The 13,623-nt window shown below is 41.4% G+C and overlaps 1 protein-coding gene across 26 annotated transcripts in view; it reads left to right on the top strand.

The window, feature by feature from the left end:
• Positions 1-664: 664 nt before the first annotated feature.
• DPP8 (dipeptidyl peptidase 8) overlaps positions 665-13,623 on the top strand; it is a 76,140-nt gene continuing 63,181 nt past the window's right edge. For 9 of the 26 annotated variants that reach the window (XR_013520751.1, XM_078333419.1, XM_078333413.1 and 6 more), the window contains exons 1-3: positions 665-869; positions 5,403-5,672; positions 12,292-12,404. Coding sequence is in view for 23 of the 26 variants with exons in the window: in XM_078333419.1 (XP_078189545.1) it covers positions 5,414-5,672; positions 12,292-12,404 (372 nt within the window). In the remaining 3 variants the exon portion in view is untranslated. Of the gene's footprint in view, positions 1,259-2,802; positions 2,938-3,252; positions 3,455-5,402; positions 5,673-12,291; positions 12,405-13,623 lie in introns of those variants that run through there. The other 17 variants (XR_013520749.1, XM_078333410.1, XM_078333407.1 and 14 more) reach the window with 6 other exon arrangements.

The raw sequence follows: 13,623 nt of genomic DNA, 5'->3' as shown, positions 1-13,623 counted from the left end.
TTTTGGTAGAGATGGGGTTTTGTCATGTTGGCCAGGCTGGTCTCGAACTCCTGACCTCAAGTGATCCACCTGCCTCGGCCTCCCAAAGTGCTGAGATTACAGGTGTGAGCCTCCATACCCAGCTGGTTTTCTTTAATTGCAATTAAGTGAAATGTATTATATCCCTTTTAGAGAGAAAGAAGTTATGGCTCATATAGATTTAGTGACCTGCTGAAAGATCCAAGTTAATATTAGAGCCAAGTTTGGGACTCCAGGTTCAGATTGGGACTCCACCACAACATTGGGATGCTCAGATCTCCCAAGTCCCTAGTCCCTTTCCTCTTAATATCGTCTCATTGAGAGGGCAGGGATTTACTCTGGTTTGCTCCCAGCGTCTAAAGCTGTCTCTGCCTGGCACACGGACAGGAATTTTGTCTGTTTTGAGCAGGCACTCAATATGTATTTATTGAGTACAGACGCGCCACAATTTGCCGTGTGACTTTGAGTCAGTCAGTGTTCCTTTCTGGATTTCCTCTCTATTCTCTGCTCGGCCCAGTCTCTACCCCGCACCTCCTTCGCTCCTCCAGCCAAGAGATGGCGCTGTCGTGTTGCACCCCACCAAGCAGACAGCGGCGCCCTTCTTGGCCCGGCTGAGCCTTCGCCAGTCCGATCGCGAGGAACCGGAAGTGCTAAAATCTCTGAGGCCGAGGCCGCCGCCGCCGCCGCCGCCGCCGTCTCTGAGTGTCGCGTTCGCCGCCTGGGTTACTCTCGGCGGTGCCGCCGAGGAAGCCACTGCAGCCAGGACCGGAGTGGAAGCTGCGCAGCATGAAGCGGCGCAGGCCCGCTCTGTAGCGCGCGTCAAGACGGTCCGGGCGGGGCCGGGGGGGAAGGTGCAGTATCCGCCCCGCTCTCCTTCCCCTGCGCCGGCGAGGCCTGGGCCACCGGTCCCCGGGCCTTCTCCGCCTCCGAGGGACTGCCCGGCGCGTTCTCCGGGTCAGCCAGCTTTGCGGTTTACCCGTTGCGCCGCCCTGCGCGGGGCAGAGCCAGTGGCGGGGCCCCACTTGCCGGAAGAGGAAGCTGAGGCTCTGAGATTCCGAGTCAACCACCGTTCACTGGGCGCCCGCTGTGCTCTGGGCGCTTGTCTCGGAACTTCCACGTCCGTTATCTTAATTGAGCCTTCCTCGGGTTGGGAGGCCGGGTATTGTCAGCGCTTACGGATGAGGAAACGGAAGCCCACAGAGGCGAAGGGATTTGCCTTAAGTCCGACTTGACAGATGGGGTTCGGACTCAGATTTTTCTGGTTTCCCAGCTGGTGGTCTTTTTTCTCTCCTCGCTCTTGCTAGGTCGATTCCCTCCCTGCTCACTTTCCCCTCCCATTCCGTTCCACCCACTCGCAGTAGGACACTTTCCTTTTCTGCCACACCTCTCTTCTCACATACTTGTAAGACTTGGCATCTCTCCCTCAACATTCTCTCCTGTGCTTCTCCTCTTCCTCATTCATAGCTTTTGAAGATCTTGGTCCCCTCTGTGCTAGCAAACCTCTCAACTAGGTGCGGACCATAAAGAGTGAGATGGCTCCAGGTGTTTAAATGGACGACTGTTTGGCCCTCGAGTTAACAATTAAGAAATTTCACTTGAGTGGGGCCAAACCCAAGAGACTTAAAGCTATTTTCTGAGTCAACATGCTCTATTTCTGAGTAAGGGGCTTAGCGATGTGAGAAGGTGTCTTGACATCTTAGTTTATTGTTGCTGTGCTTCCATAACCTCGCTGTTTTTCCTACGCTTGTCACTTAGCTTTTCCCATCCCATCCCTCCATCACCTATTTGGGTTACGGGGCCCAAAATTAAAACTGATAAAATAACAGATGTAATGGCAGACCTTCTTCTTTTAATCTAAGCCAGAACTTCAACAAGTTCAATGCTGCTTTTTCCAGAAAAGTTACCTATCTCAGTTATTCTCGGAGTGATGTATCAAGGAAAAAGGCAAAAATGGAATGCACTTAAGATAAATAGAAAATTCTTTATCTCGTGAAAAATCTTTTTTTTTTTTTTTTGAGACGGAGTTTCGCTCTTCTTACCCAGGCTGGAGTGCAATGGCGCGATCTCGGCTCACTGCAACCTCCGCCTCCTGGGTTCAGACAATTCTCCTGCCTCAGCCTCCTGAGTAGCTGGGATCACAGGCACGCGCCACCATGCCCAGCTAATTTTTTGTATTTTTAGTAGAGACGGGGTTTCACCATGTTGACCAGGATGGTATCAATCTCTTGACCTCGTGATCCAGCTGCCTCAGCCTCCCAAAGTGCTGGGATTACAGGCTTGAGCCACCGCGCCCGGCCGAAAATCTTAAATTATTAAATTCGGGTTAATTCCCTTTCTACAAAAATGGCCTGTAATTCTTATTGGCTATCCTACTGAGTTGATTCTGTCTCCAACCAGCCTGATAAGATATTATTACATAAAAGGAACAGGAATAGACACATAAAAATAAGTATCTGCCATTTTTGATGATTTTCAGTAGTCAATAACTTCACATCTGTATGCCCTTTATACCTTTTTAAAACCTTCCCATGATTTTATGTCTGGACACCAAGATTTACCATGTGAGGATATTCTTTTGACTATATTGGGCTACACATCACTGAAATAAAATAATTCTTGAATTTTGATAAAATGCAGATAAAAAATAATTTAGGCGTTGTATATTGTCCCAAAAAGTGATATTTCGGTGTCAGTTTCTACTATTTTGGGCTTTTGTTTTTGGCCACATATGGTCCATCTTAATGATCAAAGTCTTATATCTTATTTCATTATCGTGGTGAGCAGGATTGGATGGTGAGAAAAGGAAAGATTCCTGTGAGAAGAGCAGGATGAGCAGAGGGATTCTGTGCTTGAAGTTGAGTCACTTAAAAAGATCTCTTTGAATGTGGAAGAGATCTGAGCAGATGAAAATAAAATCAGGTAGGCACCAGGGAAGCTACTTAAGTGACGAGGTAGGTGGGGCAGGGAAATTCATGCTTTGTGCTGAGAAGGTACACTGACCCTGTTTTCCTCTTTTTGACAAAATTCAGGTCACCTATTTTGAGAATGTATTTGTATATAATAAGAAATTAAGTCACTTACCAAACATCTGCACGAATTACTAATATATCAGGTCTGTCCTAGAAAATGCAGGATGTACATTTGCTGTGAACATACAGAATAGCAGATTATCATTTGAATTGTACAGTGTTTGTACACGTACACGTGTGCATGTGCATAGAGAGAGTGTCCAGGGGTTAGTGCGATTCAGGACTACCAGGCAATTTAAATGTAAGCTAATGTACCTTTTACATAGGAAAAGATGTGAAGTGATCGTATAACTAAAGAAGCTGGGCATGGCCAGGCGAGGTGACTCATACCTATAATCCCAGCACTTTATGGGCGGGGCAGGAAGATTGCTTGAGGCCAGGAGTTCAAGACCAGCCTGGGCAACATAGTGAGAGCTCCCCCCACCCCATCTCTACAAAAAAGTTTTTAAAAATTAGCTGGGTATGGTGATGCATTCCTGTGGTCCTAGCTACTCGGGAGGTTGAGGCATGAGGATCCCCTGATTCCAGGAGTTCAAGGCTGTACCACTACACTGCAGCTTGGGCAACAGTGAGACTTGTCTAAAAACAATAAATAAATGGACAGTAAGGCTTGGGAGGAGGTCTTTCTGTTGAGCTTCCCTGTTCTATTCCTTAGCCGTATTCTTGCAAGCATAGTTTGGAGATGAACTTCCAAACACAACATTAAAGTAGTTGAGAAAAATAAGCCTAATTTGTATTGATTCCTCTCTTATTTGTCCCTCAGTCCATTATATATAAAACTGGGTCTGTTGACATTTGGTAGCAAGTAGACCTCCACTAGCTTTTAGTTGGGCAGATAAACATAACATATCACATATAACCCCAGAGTCATCTACTGTCAGTAAATATCAGTATGCTGAATACTTGTTGAGCCAAATGACTTAATTCTCTCTGCCAAGCTGCTTTGGTTTTAGTCATTGAAAGTGAATGCCCACTTGTCATAATGTTAAAAGTATACCTGATTTAACTAATAGGTTTTCTGGCCACTTTGTTACTGTTATATTAAAAATGGTAACATAGGCCACTTTAGCATGAAAAACACAAAAGCTGCACACACAGTTCATTCAGTTCTTTGGCATGCCAATAATGTGTGCTTAATGGACTAATTCGTAATCCATACCTGATAACTTTTAGTTATGTTAACCTTCAAATTGGGGATTTAAAGAAGATATATTAAATGAACAGCCATATATTGATTATTATTATAGAAGTAGTTAATGATTATGTTAAATTTTGTTACATAAATGCAATTTAGTTTGTCTCCCAAGTCCGCGTGTCTTTGACATTTATTCAAAAAGAGCAAATTGCCCAGAATTTTTATGTCCTTTTTGGCAGTGTCATGAATAATATATGTCAGAATTCACACTGGCTTATGGTAACACTTTCTGTTATTTGATACTTTGCTCATGTTAAATATTGGAAAAGATAAAGGAGAAATGCAGCTACTTCTGGATTTATGAACTGAGAATAAACTAACAGATGAGATATTAAACACTATTTAGGGGTTGAACCAGTAGACCTCAGTTTATACTTTTATCAAAATACTGTTGGTACAAATGTTAAATGCTTTCTGTATCAACTACTTCAGCTAATTAAAGCCACTTTAAGATAGTATCTGTTTTTTGTCATTTAATCAGTTTATGTTATATGATTGGTAAGAATAGCCACATAAGTTTCCTTAAAATATAGTCACTACAAGTGATCATGATAGTGATATCTAGGCAAGAGCAGAAGACTCAAAATCCTACCAGCCAGTTAAGTGTTTTGTTTGGCATTCTGTTTAAAAGGAAACAATATATTATCTTGGGTAAGGTTATTACATGCACGTTGTTTTTGACAATTTTATTCTCATTTGCTGTGGTTATTTCTGTTAGCCCAAAAAAACTACACTTACCAAATGTGTTACTTTTTAAAATGCAAAACACTTCGTTTCCTTGGCACAGTTAGCTTCGCTATTGACACGCTCTTGGGGTGGAGCGCAGCAGCCAACTGGCAAATGGCCTGTTTCCTTCCAGTGTGGGAAAGAAAAGGGAGTTTTGGCAAGAAATACCTAAGGAGAGCCTTTTATAAAAGTTACCAAAGGGATTTATAGGCACTGTGAAGTAACATGACCTCATTTAAAAAAAAATTTCATTTTTAAACTGACCACAGAGAAGGGAGAGCTATTGCTTTTCTTACTAGGTTTCATTGCAGCTGTGCTGAAAAGGATATTTTTCTTGCCCTCCCCACCCCTCCTCGTTCTTTGACCCTATCAGAGAATCATTCTGATGATAAAAGACAGACCTGTGAACAGCTTCATGTGGCTTGTTTTTCTAGGAAAATGCAACATGGCAGCAGCAATGGAAACAGAACAGCTGGGTGTTGAGATCTTTGAAACTGCAGACTGTGAGGAGAATATTGAATCACAGGATCAGCCTAAATTGGAGCCGTTTTATGTTGAGCGGTATTCCTGGAGTCAGCTTAAAAAGCTGCTTGCTGATACCAGAAAATATCATGGCTACATGATGGCTAAGGCACCTCATGATTTCATGTTTGTGAAGAGGAATGATCCAGATGGGCCTCATTCAGACAGAATCTATTACCTTGGTAAGTACAAAGTGATAGTTTCTGAGAGAAAATGCTCTTTTAAGTCAAGCTTAAAAGTCTAGATACAATTGGCACTCAAATTTTGATGAATAAGTAAATGATTAGTGACTTTTGGTTTCATTAAAGAAAAAAAAACTTTAAACTTAATTTGAAGAATTCGGTTTTGTTTTATGCCATTAACTTTATTAGGTAACAAATAATGAATTGGCCATGATCATTTTTCAGAGTCAAAAAATTACAGAAATTGCTTCTTCCTACAGCTAGCTTGAAATGCCCTTTTTTTTTTTTTTTTTTTTTCCCGAGATGGAGTCTTGCTCTGTCGCCTAGGCTGGAGTGCAGTGGCGTGATCTCGGCTCACTGCAACCTCCGCCTCCCAGGTTCAAGCAATTCTCCTGCCTCAGTCTCCTGAGTAGCTGAGCTTATAGGCGTCTGCTACCATGACCGGCTAATTTTTCTATTTTTAGTAGAGATGGGGTTTCACCATGTTGGTCAGGGTGGTCTCAAACTCCTGACCTTGTGATCTGCCCGCCTTGGCCTCCCAAGTGCTGGGATTCCAGGCTTGAGCCACCGAGCTCTACCTGAAATGATTTTTGTTAGATGGTCTAATTAGGAAAACAAACAATAAAACCATGTTTGTTCCCACTCAACAGCTGCTGTTTTTTTTTTTTTTTAAATCCAAGGCTGGTTTTGGTCTTCTCTTCTTGAGTCCATTCACTCCAGATTTAAGGTCTGCCTAAATTAAATATATTAACCTACTGATTTACTTTTTGTTTATTAAATTTTTATTTATTTTTTGTTTTTTGTTTATTGAGACGGAGTTTCACTCTTGTTACCCAGTCTGGAGTGCAATGGCGTGATCTCGGCTCACCGCATCCTCCGCCTCCTGGGTTCAGGCAATTCTCCTGCCTCAGCCTCCTGAGTAGCTGGGATTACAGGCACACGCCACCGTGTCCAGCTAATTTTTTGTATTTTTAGTAGAGACGTAGTTTCACCATGTTGACCAGGATGGTCTCGATCTCTTGACCTAGTGATCCACCCACCTCGGCCTCCCAAAGTGCTGGGATTACAGGCTTGAGCCACCGCGTCCGGCCTGTTTATTAAATTTTTAAAGGTAGATTCCCTCCCCTCCTCCAAAATTTTTCCAATATAAGTTTTATTCATTTATATGAATGTGTGCATATATATATTTTATTTATTTGTGTGTGTATGTGTGTATAGAGATATTAAAGATACTGTCTGCATGAGTTCATGTCATAATTACAGATTTTTTTTTTTTTTGAGAAAGGGTCTCACTCTGTCACCCAGGTTGGAGTGCAGTGGCACACTAATGGCTCACTGCAGCCTTGACCTCTCAGGCTCAAACAATTTTCCCACCCTAGCCTCCCTAATAGCTAGGACTATAGGTATATGCCACCACTGCCAGCTAATTTTATGTATTTTTTTGTAGAGATGGAGTTTTGCCATGTTGCTCAGGCTTGGATTCATTTGTTTTTAATAACTTCAGAATATTCCACTGTATAATTAATTGTGCCATATTTTACTTAACCAGACCTCTGATAATGGTCAAAGGCTACCACAACCAGCTGATTTTTTTCAATTTTTTTTTTTGTAGAGACGGAGTTTTGCCATGTTGCTCAGGCTGGGATTCATTCTTTTTTAACAACTGAGGATATTCCATTATATAATTGTGCCTTTTTTTTTTTTTAAGACGGAGTCTTGCCCTATTGCCCAGGCCGGAGTGCAGTATTGCGATCTCGGCTCACTACAACCTCCGCCTCCTGGGTTCAAGCGATTCTCCTGCTTCAGCCTCCCGAGTAGCTGGGCCTATAGGTGCGTGCCACCACACCTGGCTAATTTTTTTTTGTAGAGATGGGGTTTCACTGTGTTAGCCAGGATGGTCTCGATCTCCTGACCTCGTGATCTGCCCGCCTCAGCCTCCCAAAGGGTTGGGATTACAGCTGTGAGCCACCACCCTGGCCAATCGTGCCATATTTTACTTAACCAGACCTCTAGTAATGGTGTTTAGGTTCTTCTTTTTCTTTCATTTTTTTTGAGACAGAGTATCTCTCTGTCACCCAGACTGGGGTGCAGTGGCATGATCTCGGCTCACTGTAACCTTTACCTCGCAGGTTCAAGCAATTCTCCTGCCTCAGCCACCAAGTAGCTGAGATTACAGGCACCTGCCACCACACCTGGCTAATTTTTTTGTATTTTTGGTAGAGATGGGGTTTCACCATGTTGGCCAGGCTGGTTTTGAACTCCTGACATCAAGTGATCCCCCCTCCTTGGCCTCCCAAAGTGCTGGGATTACAGGTGTGAGCCACTGTGCCTGGCTGATAGGTTTTTCTAATCTGCTGTTACAAAAGATGAGGAAGTGACTATCACTATATTAGATCATTTTGCACATATGTCAATATACCTGTAGAACTAATTCCTGAGAGTGGAATTGTGGGGACAAAGGATATATGTATTATGAATTTTGGTTGCTATTACTAAACTTCCCTTTCAAAGACGTTGTACAGTTTATGCTACCATCAACAGTATCTCAGATTGTCTATTTCTCAATGCATACACCAATAGTGAGTAATTAAAGTTTTTTTTCTTTCCCAATTTGATTAGTGAACAGCAGTTTCTCATGTAGTTTTTATTTTATTTCTCTTAAGAGTGCAGTTGAGCATCATTTCACATGCTTAAAAAGCCATTTGTGACTGGGTGCGGTGGCTCACGCTTGTATTCCCAGCACTTTGGGAGGCTGAGGCTGGTGGATCACTTGAGGACAGGAGTTCAAGATCAGCCTTGCCAACATGGTGAAATCACATCTCTACTAAAAATATAAAAATTAGCCAGGCATGGTGGCATGCACTTGTAATCCCAGCCACTTGGGAGGCTGAGGCAGGAGTATTGCTTGAACCTGGAAGTGGATGTTGCAGTGAGCCAAGATGGCACCACTGCACTCCACCGTGGCTGACAGAGTGAGACTTCGTCTCAAGGGAAAAAAAAAGGCCATTTGTATTTTTTTTCTGTGCAGTCACAGTCTATGATACTGGCTTTTTTAGATTTAGTTGGGTTACTTTTTTCTTTTTTTTAAAGTTCTTTTCTTTTTCCACCTAACCTCTGAAGAGGGTCTCTTTTTCTTAATGCTTTGAAGCATTTTATATAGTAAGTGAATTAATCCTTTGTGGTATTATCCCGAATTTGTGTGTTTTTTAATTAACTATTTTTTGAGGCAGGGTCTCGCTCTGTCATCTAAGCTGGAGTGCAGTGGCCTGATCTTGGCTCACTGCATCCTTGACCTCCCAGGCTCAAGTGGTCATCCCGTTTCAGTCCCCCAAGTAGCTGGGACTACAGATGCATGCCACCATGCCCAGCAAATTTGTGTGTTTTTTTTGTAGAGGCAGGTTTCACCATGTTGCCCAGGCTGATCTGGAACTCCTGAGCTTAAGCAGTCCTCTTGCCTTAGCCAGGATTACAGGTGTGAGCCACCACACCCAGCCTTATTTATTTATTTATATATTTAATATTTTTTTTGAGATGGGGGTCTCACTTTGTTGCCCCAGCTGGAGTGCAGTGGTGTCATCCTGGCTCACTGCAGGCTCTACCTCCCAGTGTCAAGCCATCCTCCCATCTCAGCCTCCTGAGTAGCTGGGATTAAAGGCACAGACCACTATGCCCAGCTAATTTTTGTATTTTTGGTACAGATGGGGTTTCACCATGTTACTCAGCTGGTCTCAGACTCCAGAGCTCTGAGTTGTCTACCCACCTCAGTCTCCCAGAGTGCTGGGATTACAGGTGTGGGCCACTGTACCCGGCCAGAAATGTTTTCTTTTATAGGAAATTATACGTTTTTGAGAGCTCTTGTTCCAAATGTGGCATACTTAGAAGAAGCCCTATTATTTATTTACAAGCATTTTGTTACATTAGCATTTTACTTTTCTGCATGCTTAATTTTGCCTCTTGTTCTTTGTCATGTTATCCTAAAGAGAAACAGGACTCGTTGACAGCGTTGCCTGAAGACATGGGCAGCTATAGCTCTAAAGGCTCTAAATGGGCTTTTCTCATTCTTTCCTAATGGTATTTATTAGGAAAGAATGAGAAAAGCCCATTTTTGTGCTTATATCAGAATATAGACTGTATTAAGGAAATTTTAACTGGTCATGGATAAACCAAGGAAGACATTATGGAACTAGGAGCATATAGGGAGGGGCAACTGAAATAACTGTTGGGAATGGTTGTTACTGAGGAGAGAAGAAAACCAGTTTTGTGTGTGTGTGTGTGTTTTTTTTTTTGTTTTTTTTTTTTTGAGGCAGAATCTCTCTCTGTTGCTAGACTGGAGTGCAAAGGCGCGGTCTGGCTCACTGTAACCTCCGCCTCCTGGATTCAAGCGATTCTCCTGCCTCAGCCTCCCAAGTAGCTGGGACTACAGGCAGGCAACACCATGCCTAGCTAATTTTTGTATTTTTAGTAGAGATGGGTTTTCACCATGTTGGCCAGGCTGGTCTCGATCTCTTGACCTCGTGATCTACCTGCCTCAGCCTCCCAAAGTGCTGAGATTACAGTCGTGAGCCACCTCACCCGGCTGTGTTTTTCTTTTAATGTTTGAAGACTGAAGGCTCTTAAAAAGAGAATGGTTAAGGAGGATATGATCACATTTTATAAAATTGCGAATGTTATAAACGGGTGACCACAATCATAAGAATTCTGTAACAAAGCAACTTTAGAATCTACAAAGTAGATTTTAGACAAAATTGAGTGCTGAAGTAAATGTCAGCCACTATCTTAGCTGTTTACTACAAAGGCAGCATAAACCAAGGTTTAGAAAAATAAGAGGATAAAAGGAGTTGTGGTTATTTGGGGGCTTGTCCTCAACCTTTGCAAGGGTAAGCATGGGAGTACCATACCCTTCCCATGACTACCTTCTGCTGGCATTAATAATTCAGAAATACAGGTTGAGGATCTCTTTCACCCAGGAGATTTCTTGTTATTTCTGTGTGATTTATTTTTTCCTTCCTTTACGCCTCCTTTGTTTTTGTCTTTTGTTGTTGTTGGTTTTTTTTGAGATGGAGTTTCACTCTTATTGCCCAGGCTGGAGTGTGATGGTGCAATCTCAGCTCTCACTGCAACCTCCAGCTCCCAGGTTCAAGTGATTCTCCTCCTGAGATTCAGCCTCCCGAGTAGCTAGGATTACAGGCATGTGTCACCATGTATATACTAAAAATACAAAATTACACTCCGCTAATTTTGTATTTTTAGTAGAGGTGAGGTTTCTCCATGTTGATCAGGCTGGTCTTAAACTCCCTATCTCAGGTGATTCGCCTGCCTTGGCCTCCCAAAGTGCTGGTATTAGAGGTGTGAGCCACTGCGCCTGGCCATCAATACCTTTTTAGAGTAGAAGGGTTTTGTTTTACCTTGTTCACATTTTCTTAGTTTCACATCTTCATAACCATAGTGTGTTTCTGTCACTCTTTTATATGTAACTCACTCTACACTGCTGTGACCTTCCCATCCAGTTATCATATGATTTCACAGACTAGATTTGGCTTCTACTTAACTTAGACCTTTTTCTTTTTCCCTTTCCCAATAAAGGACAAAGAGATTTTCAGCAGGTCAGATACTAGATTCTGTGTTGTTTTAATATAAGTATACTTTTGTTGGAAACCCTAAAAGCCTTTTTAGTGATTACAGTTACAGAACTTTTTTTTTTTTCTTTTTTTTGAGATGGAGTCTTGCTCTGTTGCCCAGGCTGGGGTGCAGTGGTGTGATCTTGGCTCACTGTAACCTCCTCCTCCTGGGTTGAAGCAATTCTCCTGCCTCAGCTTCCCAGGTAGCTGGGATTATAGGCACCTGCCGCTATGCCTAGCTAATTTTTTTGTATTTTTAGTAGAGACAGGGTTTCACCATTTTGGCCAAGCTGGTCTTGAACTCCTGACCTCAAAAGACCTGCCTGCCTTGGCCTCCCAAAGTACTGGGATTACAGGCACGTGCCACCAAGCTTGGCCTACAGGACTTTTATAATGAATAAGAACTAGAATTCAGTTAGATCTATGTGTTTGCCGATAAGCACTTTAAATGTTTCAGAAACAGAAGAAACAGTAATCTGAAGTTGTTACATTGGAATCTCATGAGTCCATTGCCAACTTGTAAAGGACTCACAATTCTCAAAAAATTCTAAAAATGGTACTTGTCTTAACTTTACACAGCAACTTACCTACTTTAATATTTATTTTGAGGGGGACTAAGGTCTAAAATGAAACCTGAGCATTTTTCTTTAAAGCCTTGGATTTCTTTTTGTTGATTTTTTGGGCTTTTTTTTTTTTTTTTAAGATAGGATCTTGTTATGTTGCCTAGGCTGGTGATGAATTCCTGGGTTCAAGTGGTCCTCCTGCCTTAGCCTCCCAAGTAGCTGGGATTATAAGCATGTGTATCATGCCAGCCTAGCCTTGGTTTTATGGAAAATTTTTATGGCATATGGCATGGGCACACTGTACTTGTTGACATTCATTATAAATCCCATAGAGTGCAGAATATTCCAATGTATAGAAGGCATTATGTACTTGCAACTGTGACTGTTGTAAGAATGCTATTTGAAAAAATAATAATAAATGATTGTTTTCCCTTATAGCCATGTCTGGTGAGAACAGAGAAAATACACTGTTTTATTCTGAAATTCCCAAAACTATCAATAGAGCAGCAGTCTTAATGCTCTCTTGGAAGCCTCTTTTGGATCTTTTTCAGGTAGGATTAAGTATTGCTATTCTTGTGATTTGGTGTATGTATTCAGATACTGCATTATTTAGAGGTTGGGATTTTACATTTGAAGTGGATGTAAATGAAAAGAAATTAAAACATTTTTATGTGTTTGCATGTGTGACACTTAAATTTCATTTAATTCTTGATATGTGAAACTAAGATATGTTAAAATTCCATTTTTTAACTACCTTCTCCCTGTTTAACTGCATTTGCCTTTCATAAACTTTGTACTTACGTAGTTCTCACATTTTTTTTGAGTAGTTGTTCGCAGAAAAGAACTGATAAATATTTCAGATGTCCTGTTATTAGATTGAGAAATTTCCTCTCTCTTCATAATTTAAGTGTTTTTATCATGAAAGAGTGCGGGATTTTATATGGCTTTTCTGTGTCTGTTGAGATTATCATGTTTTTTCTTCATTGTATTAATATGGTGCATTACACTGATTCCTTTTCATATCTTAAACCAAGCGTATATTCCTGGAATGGATCCTCCTTGGTCTTGGTATATAATCCTTTTAATATGCCGCCATGTGTATTCACTTTGTTGGTGGCTTTTTGAGGATTTTTACATCCATGTTTATAAGGGACATTGGTCTGTAGGCTTACTTTCTTGTGATCTCTGTCTGATTTTGGTATCAGGGTAATACTGATCTCATTGAATGGGTTAGGAAGTGTTCCTCTTTTTTTGGAAGAGTTTACGGAAGATTGGTCTTAATTCTTCTTTAAGCATTTGGTTGAATTTATCAGTGAAGCTTTTCTGTGTAGGAAGTTTTTTGTATTGAGCAGCCTCTCAAGCCAGAGTAGTCTCAGAGAGATTCTAAAGTTTTTTGATTACGAACTCAATCCTTGTTATAGCTTTATTCAGATTTTCTCTTTCTTCTTGAGTCAGTTTTGATAATTTATGTTTCTAGAAGTTTGTCTGTTTCATCGAGGTTGATCTATTAGTGTACAGTTGTTCATACTATCCTCTTACAATTGTTTTTATTCCTACAAGCTTTTTAGTAATAACCCCAATTTGATCCTGATTTTAATAATTTGAGAGTTCTGTCTTTTGTGCTCAGTTGTGTGCTCTCTCTCGGTCTCTCTCTCTCTCTTTGGGTCAATCTAGCTAAATTTGTCGATTTTCTTGATCTTTAAAAAGGACTAGTTTTCTGGTTTTTTTGAGTTCTGTTTTCCTGTTCTCAATTTTGTTTATTTCCAATTT

The sequence above is a fragment of the Callithrix jacchus genome, chromosome 8 (assembly GCF_049354715.1).
Source record: "Callithrix jacchus isolate 240 chromosome 8, calJac240_pri, whole genome shotgun sequence".
Lineage (NCBI taxonomy): Eukaryota > Metazoa > Chordata > Mammalia > Primates > Cebidae > Callithrix > Callithrix jacchus.
This window is presented reverse-complemented; position numbering and strand designations above follow the sequence as displayed.